We start from the raw sequence: 14,865 nt of genomic DNA, 5'->3' as shown, positions 1-14,865 counted from the left end.
ACTGAATAGGAAAAATGAAACATTATTACAGTAACAATAAATCAACAACCCCAGGAAGGAAGACCTATAATTAAGACAATTTAAAGATCTCGAGTATGCATTTAAAAGCTCTTTATCTTAAGCTTCCATTCTTGGTGAATCCTTCAGAATTAATTATAAAAACTTCACACATAAATTCTCTCTTCAGGTCTTAATTAACACATCTGTGACTGAGGGAGTTGAACTGGATGGGAGCAAGAGACACTAATATTTATTGAGCACTTACTATGTGCCAGCCATCAGGCTAGGTGCTTTAACATGCAATCCTTATAACAACTCTATGACAAATCTGCAAAGTTTAGACAGTTGGAGAAACCTGCTCAAAGTTGCATGCCCAAGATGTAGTAGAATTAAGAATTAGAACCCAGAGTCTTCTAACTCTGAAGTCCTTTTCCTTTCTACTAACCCATGCTTTCCTCTAGACCAGGAGTCAGAAACTATTTCTACAAAGGGCTAGACAGTAAATATTTTTAGCTTTGTACATTTTACTGTGTCACACCTTTTCAACTGTGCCATTATAGAATGAAAACAGCCACAGGTAATAAGTACATGAACAGCTATAGCTGTGTTCCAATAAAACTTTATTTACAAAAACAGGCGGCAGGCCAGATATGGCCTGCAAGTAATATTTTGCTGATACCTTCTCAAGACCAGTGCCATGCAAGAACTTTCTGCAATAATAAAACTGTTCTATATTTGTATTGTCCAATATAGTGGCCACTAGCCACATGTGGCTATTGAACACTTGAAATGTGGTTAGCATGACTAAGGAACTTAATTGATATATTTTATTTAATTTCAATTAATTTAAACTGAAACAGTGATAAGTGGCTAGTGACTCCTTTATTGAACACTGCAGCTCTAGATAATTAGTAACATCTTGCCTATTTGAAAGATTCAACTTAAAATCACCAAGGATAAAATAATCAATGTATGAAAATGTTAGATTACCTTTAATATAACTTCCATTTTAACATGAAGACCTAAGAACAAGCCAATAATATCAAAGGACTTTTATCTTAGGCCAGAGTTTGGTCTAGGCCTAAGGCCCACATGCCTTTGCACCCATCTGAATCACAAAAGTACTGGTTCTTGCCTTTGCCCCAAGCCTACTTGTGCTGATATCCAGAGATTCTATATTTTTGACAAGTCCCCCATGTAATTTTAGGTGCAGCCAGCTAGGTTCCGGCTTGGGGACTTCTGGACTAAAGAAATCAAAAGAAAGTACTTTAAAACACCCCCCAAAACACCACTGAATTCAATACAAATGTACTACGTGATTAGGAGAAACAAAGTTCCTCATTTTTTAAAAACACATAACTGTGGCTTAAAGTTGGGGGGGGCATTTGTAAGCCCTTTATATAATATTTATACAACACTTACTATGAGATAGGCACTGTTCTAAGTGTTTTACATTTATTGCTTATTCCTCACAACTCTATGAGGTATTTCTAACATGAGGTATTTTACTGATGAAGAAACTGAGATATAGAGTTAATGAAGTGGTCCAAGGTCATGGAGTTAGTTAATAAACAGAGCAGGTAGCATTCAAACCCAAGAAGTCTGGCTTTAAAGTCTATAATACTTACCAATATACTATAATACTGAATCACATCTAGATAACAATAGAACTTCAAAGCTATCAAGAGTAAGCACCCACCCTATATCGGTAACTCCTCTAAAACAACCCAACCACCCTTTATGGAGTGTGGGGAGGGAAGAGAACACCAACCTTTAAGAAGAGTAAACTATGTCAAAACTTATCTAAGATGATAAAAATATTAGTAGGTTTAAAAAAAGCAGAGCGTCCCCAAAATCCCTTTTTCACTAACATCTAAGAAAAATATCTAATTTTGCAGTAAAGAAGGAGTGAGAGTTCATGAAATGACTAACTTCATGGAGAAACACCTACACTGTTATACAACTACCACTATGGATCTCATTCACACAAAAAATATTTACTGGGTGCCCCTCTGTTCCAGGCAAATCTCCTTATGGAACACACATTCTAGGATACTTCTTTACTACCTTCCTATTCATAAATATAGGTATAAACTTACAAAGGAGATGTTAGAATACTCTATCTCCAAAGTATTCTGGTTAACTGATAGTTTTATTTTACTGATCTTTGGTATTTAGGTAAACACATTTACGAAACACACACACATCATTTTTTCCTCTATAAATGACTTTTCTAAATTTTTTATTCCCATCATACAACCTCAGCAATGTCATCTGAACTGGTGAAAGAAAAAGTATGGCCAGCTAGTTGATAGGCCTGAGTCTCAATTGCATCCAGCTGGGCTTGCATTATGTGTTTCTGACTTTCACATTCTGCGGTACTAAAGCCAATTCCATTTAGTTCTAGCAAGGCCAAGCAGTACTGGGAGGGCATTTCCACTTTACAGAAGACATCTGGAAGAAAAAAAGAAAGTAAAAACATTAATTCACCAGCTAAGTGACTAGATCAGCATGATTACCTAAACATACATAGAATTTTTCTGGGAGAATCAGAGATGCTACTAAGCTATCCTTCAAGATCCAATCTCCTGAGCAGCATTCTCAAACCAACAGTAAAAGGTATTAAAGTACTTTCCACTTTTCCACTTGAGTATTGGATTACTATCTGTGTCTATGCAGAGTAAAACAGGCAATCTTACGAATAGTCTGAATTATAAGAAATTGTATTTCTCCCAAGATGGTGTTTCTGTTTCTACTCTTAGCAAGAACAAGGTAGCCAATCTTATTTGCTAAGCTGACTACAAAAGGTTAATTCACCAAAATAATTTCCAGTATTCCTGGTCCTATGGTATGCAGGCGTGCACAAAGCTAAACATGAAGGTTTTATAATTTCCAGTGCTCTAAGAGTAAAGAAAAAGATTCCTAAAGTAAGAATCAGAGTATTTTTCTATCTGCTGACATTTCTCAACAGAATAGTCACTCTAAATCAGTTTTCCCAGTATGTTCTTTAGAATATTAGTCTCAAAAATACTCTATAAAAGGCTGGGATTGAGAGACACTGTATACTATGAGTTTTAGCATTTATAAATTACTCTTAGATGTTCATGATGCCTGTTAATATATTAAAGGCCCTGAATAGAAATGAACAAAGACAACTACTTAATTTTGTTTTAACCAAAAGTCTGAAATTATTTGACCATAAAACCCTTTATCTGTATAATATTTATTAACATCATGAAAAGTAAGTGTCCATAGAATGCTCTGTGGGAAATGCTATCCTAAAATTATTAAGAAAAAATCCATAACAAAGATTTCTGCTCCAGTACTATGGGTAAGTAGGACTCTGTGTAACCCTGGCCTGCCCTCCCCAGCTCCACATACACACATTCTTTAAGGCACTCGTGGTCTCAATCAGCAGGCAATATCCCAAAGGACACCTGTAACCACCCCCAAAAGCAAACAAGTGAGAGCTACTGGCCTCTAAGAGTCAGAACATACTGGGCAGTCAGAGCCTGGCTTTGGAGACTTGGAACCAGAGCAGAAATTCATGGGATGTGGGACCAGAGAAATAAGGTACTAGGGTCAGAAAAAGAAGAGTCAAGAGTGGTAGGAAGCCAGCCTGGATTCATAGACAGTAGGAAGAAACAGGGTTGCAATGGGAATGGAGTCCTACTACAAAAAGGTTGGGGGAATAATAGATTTTTGGAGTAGCAATAGGAGGAGAAGCTGATTCTCAGACTTCTGTTCTGAACCAAAACTCTCAAGAAAAGCTAATGTAGGCCCTGGATGCAGTTTAGTTTAGTAACAAGCAGAAGCCAGAGCAAAGCCTTTCTAGAGGAAGGCTTCCCCCACATAAGCCCTGCAGGGCTCTACTGATCAAATCTTGTATGATTTCACAAAGATTATAAAAAATATAAGATAGCAAAGAAGTATGAATTGGACTCAGCAGAAACAACAAATGACAGATTTAGATCCCTAAGAATTGCAGGTATGGAATCATTAGAACAGAGCACAGCTACGAATAAACTGTATACAAAATCAAACAAGATGAATAGAAACAAAACAGCAGGAAAGGGCTTCCCTGGTGGCGCAGTGGTTGAGAGTCCGCCTGCCGATGCAGGGGATGCGGGTTCGTGCCCCGGTCTGGGAGGATCCCACATGCCGCGGAGCGGATGGGCCCGGGAGCCATGGCCACTGAGCCTGTGCGTCTGGAGTCTGTGCTCCGCAACGGGAGAGGCCACAACAGTGAGAGGCCCACGTACCACACACACACACAAAAAAACCAGCAGGAAAGTGTAAATATGTCAATAATCACAATGAATAGAAACACATCAATAATCACAATAAATTGCTAAGTTTGTAAAAAAAAAACTGGTAGGGCTTTCCTGGTGGCACAGTGGTTGGGAGTCCGCCTGCCGGTGCGGGGGACACGGGTTCGTGCCCCGGTCCGGAGGGATCCCGCATGCTGCGGAGCGGCTGGGCCCGTGAGCCATGGCCGCTGGGCCTGCGCGTTCGGAGCCTGTGCTCCGCAGCGGGAGAGGCCACAGCGGTGAGAGGCCCGCGTACCACAAAAAAAAAAAAAAAAAAAACCTGGTAGTTTGAAAAAGAAATAAGCTATACTTTGTTTATAAGACATCTAAAAAGTAAGGATCTAGAAGGTTTAAAGGGATAGAAGAAAGATATATGAGGCAAGTATTAATCAAAAGAAAGTTGATGCTGCTATATTCATTCCAAAAAATAGATTAGGAGTAAAAACCATATTAGTGGAAAAGTTAGTCACTACATAATGATAGGTTTAATGCACCAGGAAAATACACCAATTTTACACCTGTATGCACCTAATAAAATACTGTCAAAACATACAAAATTAAAATTACCTGAACTACAGGGAAAATTAGATATAGAAGATTTAAACAACAACATTGAATTAACAGACATTTATAAAATTCTGCATCCAGAATTAGAATACATATTATTTTATATGCGCACAGAACATTTACACAATAGTTCAAGTTTTAGGTTACAAAACAATTCTCGAAAGACTTCAAAGAATGGGTATTATACAAACATGTTCTCTAGCAATAAAGATTGAAGGTAATAATAAAAATATAAAATAAAAGTTTCCAACTATTTGAGAATTAAAAACAATCTTCTTATAATTTATGAGTCTAAGAGGCATACCAGAAAATTTTAAATATTTAGGATAAAACAATGAAAACAATATATGTCATAACTTGTAAGATATAATGAAAGTAGAACTTTGAGGAAAATTTATAGCCTTAAGTACTTAAATTAGAAAAGAAAAACATGATTTTAAAAGTAATGAGGGGCTTCCCTGGTGGTGCAGTGGTTGAGGATCCGCCTGCTGATGCAGGGGTCACGGGTTTGTGCCCCGGTCCGGGAGGATCCCACGTGCCGCGGAGCGGCTGGGCCCGTGAGCCATGGCTGCTGGGGCTGTGCGTCCGGAGCCTGTGCTCCGCAACGGGAGAGGCCACAACAGTGAGAGGCCCGCGTACCACAAAAAATAAAAAAAATAAAATTAATGAGTTTAGTGTCAAACTTAAGAATTTAGAAAAAGGACTGCAAATAAAGTCAGGGGAACTAGAAGAAAAGAGATTACATAAATGTTCACAGAAATCAATGAAATAGAAAACAAAAACAACAGGAAAGATCAAAGGCAAAAGTTGGTTCTTTAAAAAGACTGAAAAATTGGATAAACTTCTAGTGAGATTAAACAATAATATTATGAAAGAAAAAGAGGACATAACAGATAAATCAGAGATATAAAAAAAATCAGCAATACATTTAAATTCTTAAAAATATATATAGCTTACCAAAACATAATCAAAAGATATAACTGAATAATCTTACAGTTATTGAAGAAGTCAAAGTAGTAGTTAAAAAGATTTCCATAAAGAGAGTTTACAGGCAAATTCTACCAAACTTTTTTTTTTTTTTTTTTTTTTTTGCGGTACGCGGGCCTCTCACTGTCTGGCCTCTCCCGTTGCGGAGCACAGGCTCCGGACGCGCAGGCTCAGCGGCCATGGCTCATGGGCCCAGCCGCTCCACGGCATGTGGGATCTTCCTGGACGGGGGCACAAACCTGTGTCTCCTGCATCAGCAAGCGGACTCTCAACCACTGCGCCACCAGGGAAGCCCAAATTCTACCAAACGTTTAAAGAACACATCATTCCTGCGATACATAAACTCCTCCAGAACAAAAAGAGGCTATATTCATCAACTCATTCCATGAAACTAGAGTAACTATCTTACCAAAAACAAAGCACAGGGCTTCCCTGGTGGCACAGTGGTTGAGAATCCACCTGCCGATGCAGGGAACACGGGTTCATGCCCCGGTCCGGGAAGATCCCACATACTGCGGAGCGGCTGGGCCCGTGAGCCATGGCAGCTGAGCCTGTGCATCCGGAGCCTGTGCTCCGCAATGGGAGAGGCCACAGCAGTGAGAGGCCTGTGTACCACAAAAAAACCAAAAACAAAAACAAAAACAAAGCACAAGAAAGAAAAATTACAGTCATTTTACAACAAATGACTTGGCAAAGTAGAGACAACGTAATCAGCAAGATTTCTTTCACATTGCTGTTTAAAGAACAAACTTTATACAACCATTCTGGAAAACTATTTAACATAATCTTGTACAGTTGAATATTCCCATTTCCAAGATGGAGCAATTCTACATGCAAAAGAAATTCTTGCCCAATGTAGCAGGAGACATGTAAATTTATAAGAATATTTATACAGAAATACCTGTTATAGCAGAACAAAAAAATTAAAATAAAACAAAACTAGAAACAACCTGAGCATTCACCAAGAGGAAAATGGATAAATACATTTTGGCGCACGTGTGCACACACACACACATACACATACACAGTGATATATTACAGAGCAGTGAAAATCAATAAACTATACACACTTGCAATAATATGCAGGAATCTTACTAACATGATGCAGAGCAAGTAAAACAAGACACAGTGTGACAGATGTTTTATAAAGTTCAAAAACAAGCAAAACCAAATAATATATTGTTTGGACTTAGACATATATATGCTAAAATTTTTAATTAAAAATAAAATTTAAATAAGAAAATAAGGGAATGATAAACATAAAACTTGGGATGTACAAGGAAGGAGAAGCACAAAGGTAAACAAATGTCTAAGTTATGAATGTGAGGTAACAGTTATCATTATATTAAAATAATGGTGAATGATAAGAGGACCACACATGGACCAATGATGATAGTGTTCATGAAAGAAAGATTATGACTAATATAAATCTGTACAGCTGAGGTCCTTTGAAAAAGAGAGAAACCAACTCACTCCATACCTAGAAAATCATCTCATCTATGTTCAAACTATCTAGAAAGGACCTAATTGATCAATTTGAAGAGGACAGGATACTTTGTCCTGGGTCAAATTAAGCAAAGACACATTGTGCTATTAGTATTAATTCATACCCAAACAAAAATCAGCTCTCTACGGGGAGAAAGTCAGCTAGAACACACCTCTCCAACAGGCAAGAGGATGAGAAAAGAAAAAGATGAAGATTCTGGAGGCCCATTAAAATTAACAAGCACATCCTGAAATAATTATTTTCAAATAAAATTTGATAGCTGTCCACATTCTCTCCAAAAACCTCCCTTATCTCAATGTACTTCAATTCTATGGATTCTGTGAATAAGAAATATTTAACACTGTACAAGAATGCATTTAACACCTCCTGGTCACCCACTTTTGAAAATCTGCAGGGAAAAAAAGAAGCTTTCAAGGCACATAGAAAGAAATTGTGAAAGTTAAATTACAAATCTAGAGGGTTTCTTGTACTTTTCTGGAAAGGAAAGTCAGTCTTCTTTTTTTTTATAGGTGAAAAACTGTCTTTAAATAGTGGAACCATCCCCTCCCAATCAGACTGAAAACTTACAAATCTGATAATGGGCAACAAATATCTAAAAAGTTACAGACTAATTCATATCACCATCATCAAATGTCAGTGTCTAGAAACTATATAGACTACCCAGGATGCCTATCCTAGGGGCAGACTAGTCAGACTAAGAGGGAATGAGCTATGTTTATTCAGCATTATTGTAAAGTAGCCTGAGGTATGTGTGCTGAATACTCCCACTCCTTGGCCTGCCTAGATTGGCTTAGAGAAGCTGTCTGAAATACTACAATGCCTGTTGAAGAGCTACTAACTAACATCACTTAAGCAAGTCTCCTGTGAGCAATAATAAGTCAGTCTGGTCTTTTGTATTATTCTACCCCAGTGATGTTGGGGAGAACTTTATTACCAGCACAGAGGGTTTGTGCTAGCAGTAATAATAATCATCAAGGAATACAATAATGAGTGCCTGCTCTGTGGCAAACACTGCACTAAATTCTCTGTCTCATTTAATACTTACAAAATAAGAACCAGACTTAAGAGAGTTAACATAGCTTGCCCAAAGTCCCTCACAAATAAATAATACAGATTCAAGCCCTGGTCTCTGTGAATTCATCAGTCTGTTATTTCTAGTATTTATTAATCAGCCAGTAAATCCATGGTTTATATCTCCTCACAATGAAGCCAACTTTGTTCCACTTTGTCATTTTCACCATAAGTATATTATTATGCTCTCCAAAGTCAAGGTACTCAATCTGGGCCAGCAGCCTGCACAATAAATCCACACTATTTGTCACAAGGGAAAAAAAAGATTCACATAAACACCCTTGGCTGAAAAAAATAACTGTTAATAGTCCTAAAAAGAAAACAGTTCATTTTTTAAAATCCATAAAAGATATATTCTAAGTGTGAATAAAAACCATTTGATAACATTCAAATATAAAATTAGGAATAAATGAAGAAGATGCCACTAATTCAACCTCATTACAGTAGAGCCAAAGGTCAGCAAACTATGGCCAAACTAGGGCCAGATGCCTGTTTTTGTAAATAAAGATTTACTGGAACACTCATTTTCATATTGTCTATAGCTGCTTTTGTGCTGTGATGGCAGAGTTAAATATTTGTGATTGAGACTGTCTAGGTTGCAAAACCAAAAATATTCATCATCTGGCCTTTTACAGAAAAAAACTTGTTGATTCCTGCACAGACAATCAAAAGAAAGGGTCTGCATAAAAAGTATAATTTATCCACCTATGACAGAGTGGCTAAATACATAACTAACCCCAGTCTTATAACATCGTAAAAATGCCAGGAACTCTGTTTTTACCTTGAAGGTTTTCCTTCTTCAACAAAGAATTAAGTTGACTCATAGAGTTGTAGATGAGAATGGACTCTACAGATGCTCTGTATCGCCCAGAATGCTCAGTGGTGACATTCAGCCCTAGGCTTTGAGTTCCTTGGCCAGTCTCTATCTCTTCCAGCAGTGGAAGCTCATGAGGAAGAAAACGGGAAACTATGCCATGAAGAGTCGGCTCCTTGGAATCTGGATCTAGTAACCAGCACGCCACCTGAATGGGAAAATAATCAGAATATTTTCTTGATTTTTCAAAGATATTTCTGCACCCTTAAATTAAAACGGGAAAAAAGAAAGCTCATTTCTAATCTCGTTTTCACTTAATACTTATTCAGTGGTCTTCCCAGGAGAGGAGAAGGAAAGGATAATTGTACCAGGATAAGGAAAGGATAATTGGTATAAAAAATAACTCATTTTTTACCAATAAGAGTAGTGGCCTTCAAAGAAGGAAAATTTATACTTTTCCACTATTGCAATGCTCCTGCTGACCTACTTCAGAAGCAGTCTTGAAAACCAAGTGCCTTTCAGCTAACAAAAGTCATGTCCCTGAAAATGCAGCTGCATTCTTCTCCATTAAGCTAATTTTGGCTTTCCTACTACTATAATAAAGATGGGCCTATATAGTTTTAGGTTTATTTAATTTAAAAAATTTTTTATTGTGGTAAAAGTCACATAATATAAAACATACTATTTTAAGCATATTTAATTGTACAGTTGAGTGGCTTATTCAATATTGGAAGAAGTGAGACATAAATATTTCACCATTACAAGTTCATATCCAGTGTTTTAGAATGCCTACAGAATTTCTCTCAAGGATGAGGACCTGTCACCATGACCATCCAACTAGTGATTTGATTGCTATGGTTAGTTTCCCTATGAGACTAGAAGACCTGTATTTTCTAATACTTGATTCTAGCAGAGCGAAATTGGATTTAGAATAAGGAAATCTAAGCCTTGTTCATAATTTCAATAATTACTAAATGACTCGGTTACTTCTTTTATAGGTCTAGAGGCAGGGAGGGGCGATCTTGTAAATTATAATAAGAAATATAAATTGGGTCTTCCCAACAGAGATAAAGGTATCTTTAATTATGCTAATGCAGTGACTTGGAGTACCCCTAGGTCACCTAGGAATGGCGGCTGGTTGCCACCAGTAATCAACCCTGTGATAGGAGGGCTCGAACTTTCAGTTCCACCCCCTCAAACTCCTGGGAAGGGGAAGGGGCCAGAGGATAATTGATCACCAATGGCCAATGGTTTGATCAAGTATGCCTATGTAATGAAGCCTCCATAAAAACCCAAAAGGACAGGGTTCAGAGAGCTTCTGGGTTGGTAACCACATGAAGATGCAGGGAGAGTGGCAAGCCTAGAAAGAACAGAAGCTCCATGCCTCTTCTTACAAACTTCACCCTATGTATCTCTTCATCTGGCTGTTGACTTGTATCCTTTAATACCCTTTGTAATAAGCCAGTAATCTAGTGAGTAAACTGGTTTCCTGAGTTCTGTTAGCTGCTCTAGTAAATTAATCAAACTCAAGGAGGGGGTTGTGGGAATCTGATTGATTTATAGCTGGTTGACCAGAAGCACAGGTAAGAAGCTGGGCTTGCATCTGGTGTCTGAAGTTGGGGGCTTGTGGGACTGAGCCCTTAACCTATGGGATTTGATGCTCATTCCAGGTAGATAGTAACAGAATTGAGCTGAATTGTAGGACACCCAGCTGGTACCCAGAGAACTGTTGGAGATACAGCAAAACTCCCTCCCCCCCCCACCATTAGAAATTGGTGATCAGAACCCTTTTAGGGGTGTTGAATAAGATAGTCTGATGTAAAAGTTGGCAAATGTCTCTTATAAAAGTGAAATTTTATAAATTAATAGCTTCTCTTCTTACACCAAAAATGTTATGATTCACAAAACCAAGTATGGAATATTTCAAATAGTTTACGCCAAAGGTGCTGTATAAATCTGGGATACTACTATAGTTTTAATAAGCTCACATTACCCATATTCTCATTTTGGGCTCTGGAACATCAAAATTAGGTGATAAGCTTTTATATCCAGTAAAGGTCAGTTTAGAAACTATATGAAATTTATCACATATAAACCAAGGCTGGTTTGAAGTATAGGAAAGAATAGTATCATTAGTTTACCTGATACTGCCTTCAAAAATCTTTGCCAAAAAAGCTAAAGGAACTAAAATATTACCCTATTATCACTGATTATATTGATAATAACAACCAATTAGTATCATATCTCAACTCAAAATTGATATTCCACACACCTCATGTATCCAGTCTCAACAGGAGGGAAAAAATGATATCCCTTTTCAGGGCTGTGATCCTGTAAATAAACGTCTTCTGAAAGTGCATTATACTGTTAAGTGTATATTAAAACAGCATAAGTTACTCTTTCCTTAATAAGTCAGAGTCATCATTATGAAGAGTGTATCATAGTTTGCTATTATATGGAAAAGTTCTCAGGGGCTAGTAAAGTCATTTGTCCCTATGCTAATGGCCTCTAACTACTATGCTTTGTGCTTTTGCTATTTTCTGCCTCTATCCTCATGGATATTTGAAACACCCTGCTATCATATATCTAAATCTGACAGTTCTCCTTCCATTTCTAATTTACTATGAGACAGAAAATTTAGAACTTATGACCAAAATGAAAATTGTTTAAGTCTCTGAAGAAAGATGTGAACTTTAGTGCTTGGAATGTGTGACATCTCTGTTTTTATCTACACAGAGGCATTTGGTGCATAATAATTTGTTCTGGGTGGATGAAGTTATTGGACAAAGGAGTGACTAATCTAAAATACTTAAGCTGTGTTGTTGAAACTAAATAAATACTAAGTCATTTAAGAATTAACCCTAGGGCTTCCCTGGTGGCGCAGTGGTTGAGAGTCCGCCTGCCGATGCAGGGGACGTGGGTTCGTGCCCCGGTCCGGGAGGATCCCACGTGCCGCGGAGCAGCTGGGCCCATGAGCCATGGCCGCTGCGCCTGCGCGTCCGAAGCCTGTGCTCCGCGACGGGAGAGGCCACAACACAACAGTGAGAGGCCCGCGTACCGCCAAAAAAAAAAAAAAAAAAAAAAAAGAATTAACCCTAAACATTAAAATTAAATATTTTTTAAGTATGTAAAATTTTTTTAGATAAGACAGGGAACCTTAGGATCTTCATAACTTTGTTCCAGGGAGATGCCACAAGACAGAAGAAGAATTTTATAGCTCTGGATGAAGTCATAGATGATAACAGAACGTTCTTTATCAGATTCCTTTTGAATGCAAGATTGAAGGTGCTGAATTCTGTCTTTCACAGTCAGGCTTGGATCCAGAGAAGGTGGGGCCAAACTGGCACTAATATCTTAAAAAAAATAATAAAAAAGTCTTAAGGCAAAAAGTACATGCATTCACTTGAAGCAGCAATCTTTAGTGCAAAGACTGAAAAAGACTCAAAAGCCTCAGTTTAGTTCAGCAAGACCTTATCCAGGTCATGTTGGCTATATAGATGAAATGCTCTGTAATCTAAAAATTAAGGGTTGGGCTAGGTGATTTATAATGCTCTATTTAATCAGGTGGGAGAAAATTCTAAACATTAAGATTCCTAAAAATAAATTTACACTTCTCAGAATGTGGAATTAAAGAGAGAAAAGTTATTTTGAAATAAATTTTAAAGGAACTCATTTCAGAGGGAATTTTAGTATGAATGTATAAAATTACATCTAAAATAAAAGAAGTTCAAGTAATTACTTATCCTAAGATGTTTTCCTACGAAACAACTGAAAATATTTCATGCTTACTCAGAACAGACATTATACGGCATCTTTTAAAATGTTTCCTTATTAATTTTGCTTCTGTCTAAAACCAAACAATCAACTAGGTATCCAACAACCATAATCAGATCACAATTTATACCTAGGTCCTATCCTTTTAATTCCAAGAATTCTCCAAAGGCTGTGTGATTCAACTACTGTAGATGTCTAGCTCATCACTGCCTCTAAATGAGTTCCAGATACAGTTGATAGGAGGAAAAAAGCTTGGAAAGAAACTGCCATGATCCAGTCTTCAGAAGAAAATCCTCAAGGTGGCCAGTGAGTCCTTAAGGATCCACTACCCCGAAGAAGAAAACACAGTATTAACAGCCACATGTAACAAGCAGAAGAGAGTAAGGGGGGTGGCTTCTTAAAACGTTATTCTAGTTAATATATGAAATAATGTACACAATAGCCACTATTTTTTAAGGATTTTTTTTTAATCCTAAAAAATAAATTCTAGGTAAATATCAGGAAACTATTCTCAACAAACAAGTCACTATCCTCATAGAGGTTACATTAAAATTATATGGTAACTTAACCAAATAGTGATTACTTACCAGAATGCTTTTGTTCCTTCTGCAATGAAAAATAGTAAGCATCTCTTCCACCCCAGCATACTGCCAGTCCAACCACCAAGATGCCATCACAACCTTTAACAGGAATTCCATCATCTTCAATAGGGCTTTCCTGAGAGGAACTAACTATGTAAAACCAAAGTGAAATAGTTAAAAATCTCTAAAAATGAAACCACTAAATTGAATACTAAAAAAAAAAAAAAATAATAAAAAATTAGTTGATAAGCAAATTTTTCAGATCCCTACAATATGCATTATGTGGATAGTCATTTTTAGGTGTAAGATCTTTCTAGGCTTCCCATCATTTAAGATAACTGTCACTATGAAAAATCTACCAAAGATTTCTTAAAAGAGATCTGTAATAATGACTAAGATAGTTTAAAATTAACTTTTTAAAGTTTTCCAAAAGCTGCATTTTGAATTTCTATAACTCAAAAATAAAGACCACTTGCACACTACAAAAATTTTGTAGCAATTCTTAACACTTAGAAACTCCAGAAAAATCGAGAGTCTTACTTCTTACTGAAGAATTAGGTATGATTTTGTATTTGAGTCAATATTTTTCCTAAAATAATACACCTTTCAATTTCCCAAAGACATAGGTCAAAAACTAATCCATCTTATTTGTAATTATATCCCCAATACCTGGAAAATAACTGTCACATATTTGTTAAATTTAAGTGAATGTTTTTATCCTCTAACCTCTAGCATAGAAAATGTACTCAATTTTATGTTTGTTGAATGAAAAATGGAAAGAGCTAGTAGTCAACAATGAAAGTACATAAAACTTGTCATTAACACATATGCTTCCTGAATTGAAGATCAAACAAATACTCAGAACTTTATGAACAAACTCATTCATAAATATAGAGATTTAAGAAATTTGATCAAATCTTTGATTTCCACAACAGGTTGTCAAGTTGACTACAGCTATCCCCCATAATACTGAATCATTACTTCCATGAAATAAGGCAGGAATACATGGCATTATTTAACCAAAAGCTGCAATTCTCTGAAAACCTGAAAGAGTTCTATGAGGCTTTCATGACTATCAGTAGAGGTACAAGTTCTACTTGAGATAAGTCTTGGAAAACATAGTTAATATACACTGTGAAAAATATAGTGCCCATTTGCTAGGTACTTCTGTTACTACATAAGTGAATATAGATATTACAATTTAAGAGAAAATAATTCATGAGCAATGATGATTAATAAAAACCATCAAGTCTG

At 36.8% G+C, this 14,865-nt stretch overlaps 1 protein-coding gene across 3 annotated transcripts in view; it reads right to left on the bottom strand.

The window, feature by feature from the left end:
- Positions 1-14,865, bottom strand: part of POLQ (DNA polymerase theta) — a 106,880-nt gene that overhangs the window by 31,539 nt on the left and 60,476 nt on the right. For all 3 annotated transcript variants that reach the window (XM_059065410.2, XM_067034496.1, XM_067034497.1), the window contains 4 exons: positions 13,618-13,761; positions 12,413-12,609; positions 9,224-9,464; positions 2,261-2,454 (listed from right to left, as the gene is read on the bottom strand). In XM_059065410.2, the coding sequence (XP_058921393.1) occupies positions 2,261-2,454; positions 9,224-9,464; positions 12,413-12,609; positions 13,618-13,761 (776 nt within the window). The remainder of the gene's footprint in view (positions 1-2,260; positions 2,455-9,223; positions 9,465-12,412; positions 12,610-13,617; positions 13,762-14,865) is intronic.

The sequence above is a fragment of the Kogia breviceps genome, chromosome 5 (assembly GCF_026419965.1).
Source record: "Kogia breviceps isolate mKogBre1 chromosome 5, mKogBre1 haplotype 1, whole genome shotgun sequence".
NCBI lineage: Eukaryota > Metazoa > Chordata > Mammalia > Artiodactyla > Physeteridae > Kogia > Kogia breviceps.
The sequence above is the reverse complement of the archived record's forward strand: the minus strand, read 5'-3'. Positions and strand labels throughout refer to the sequence as shown.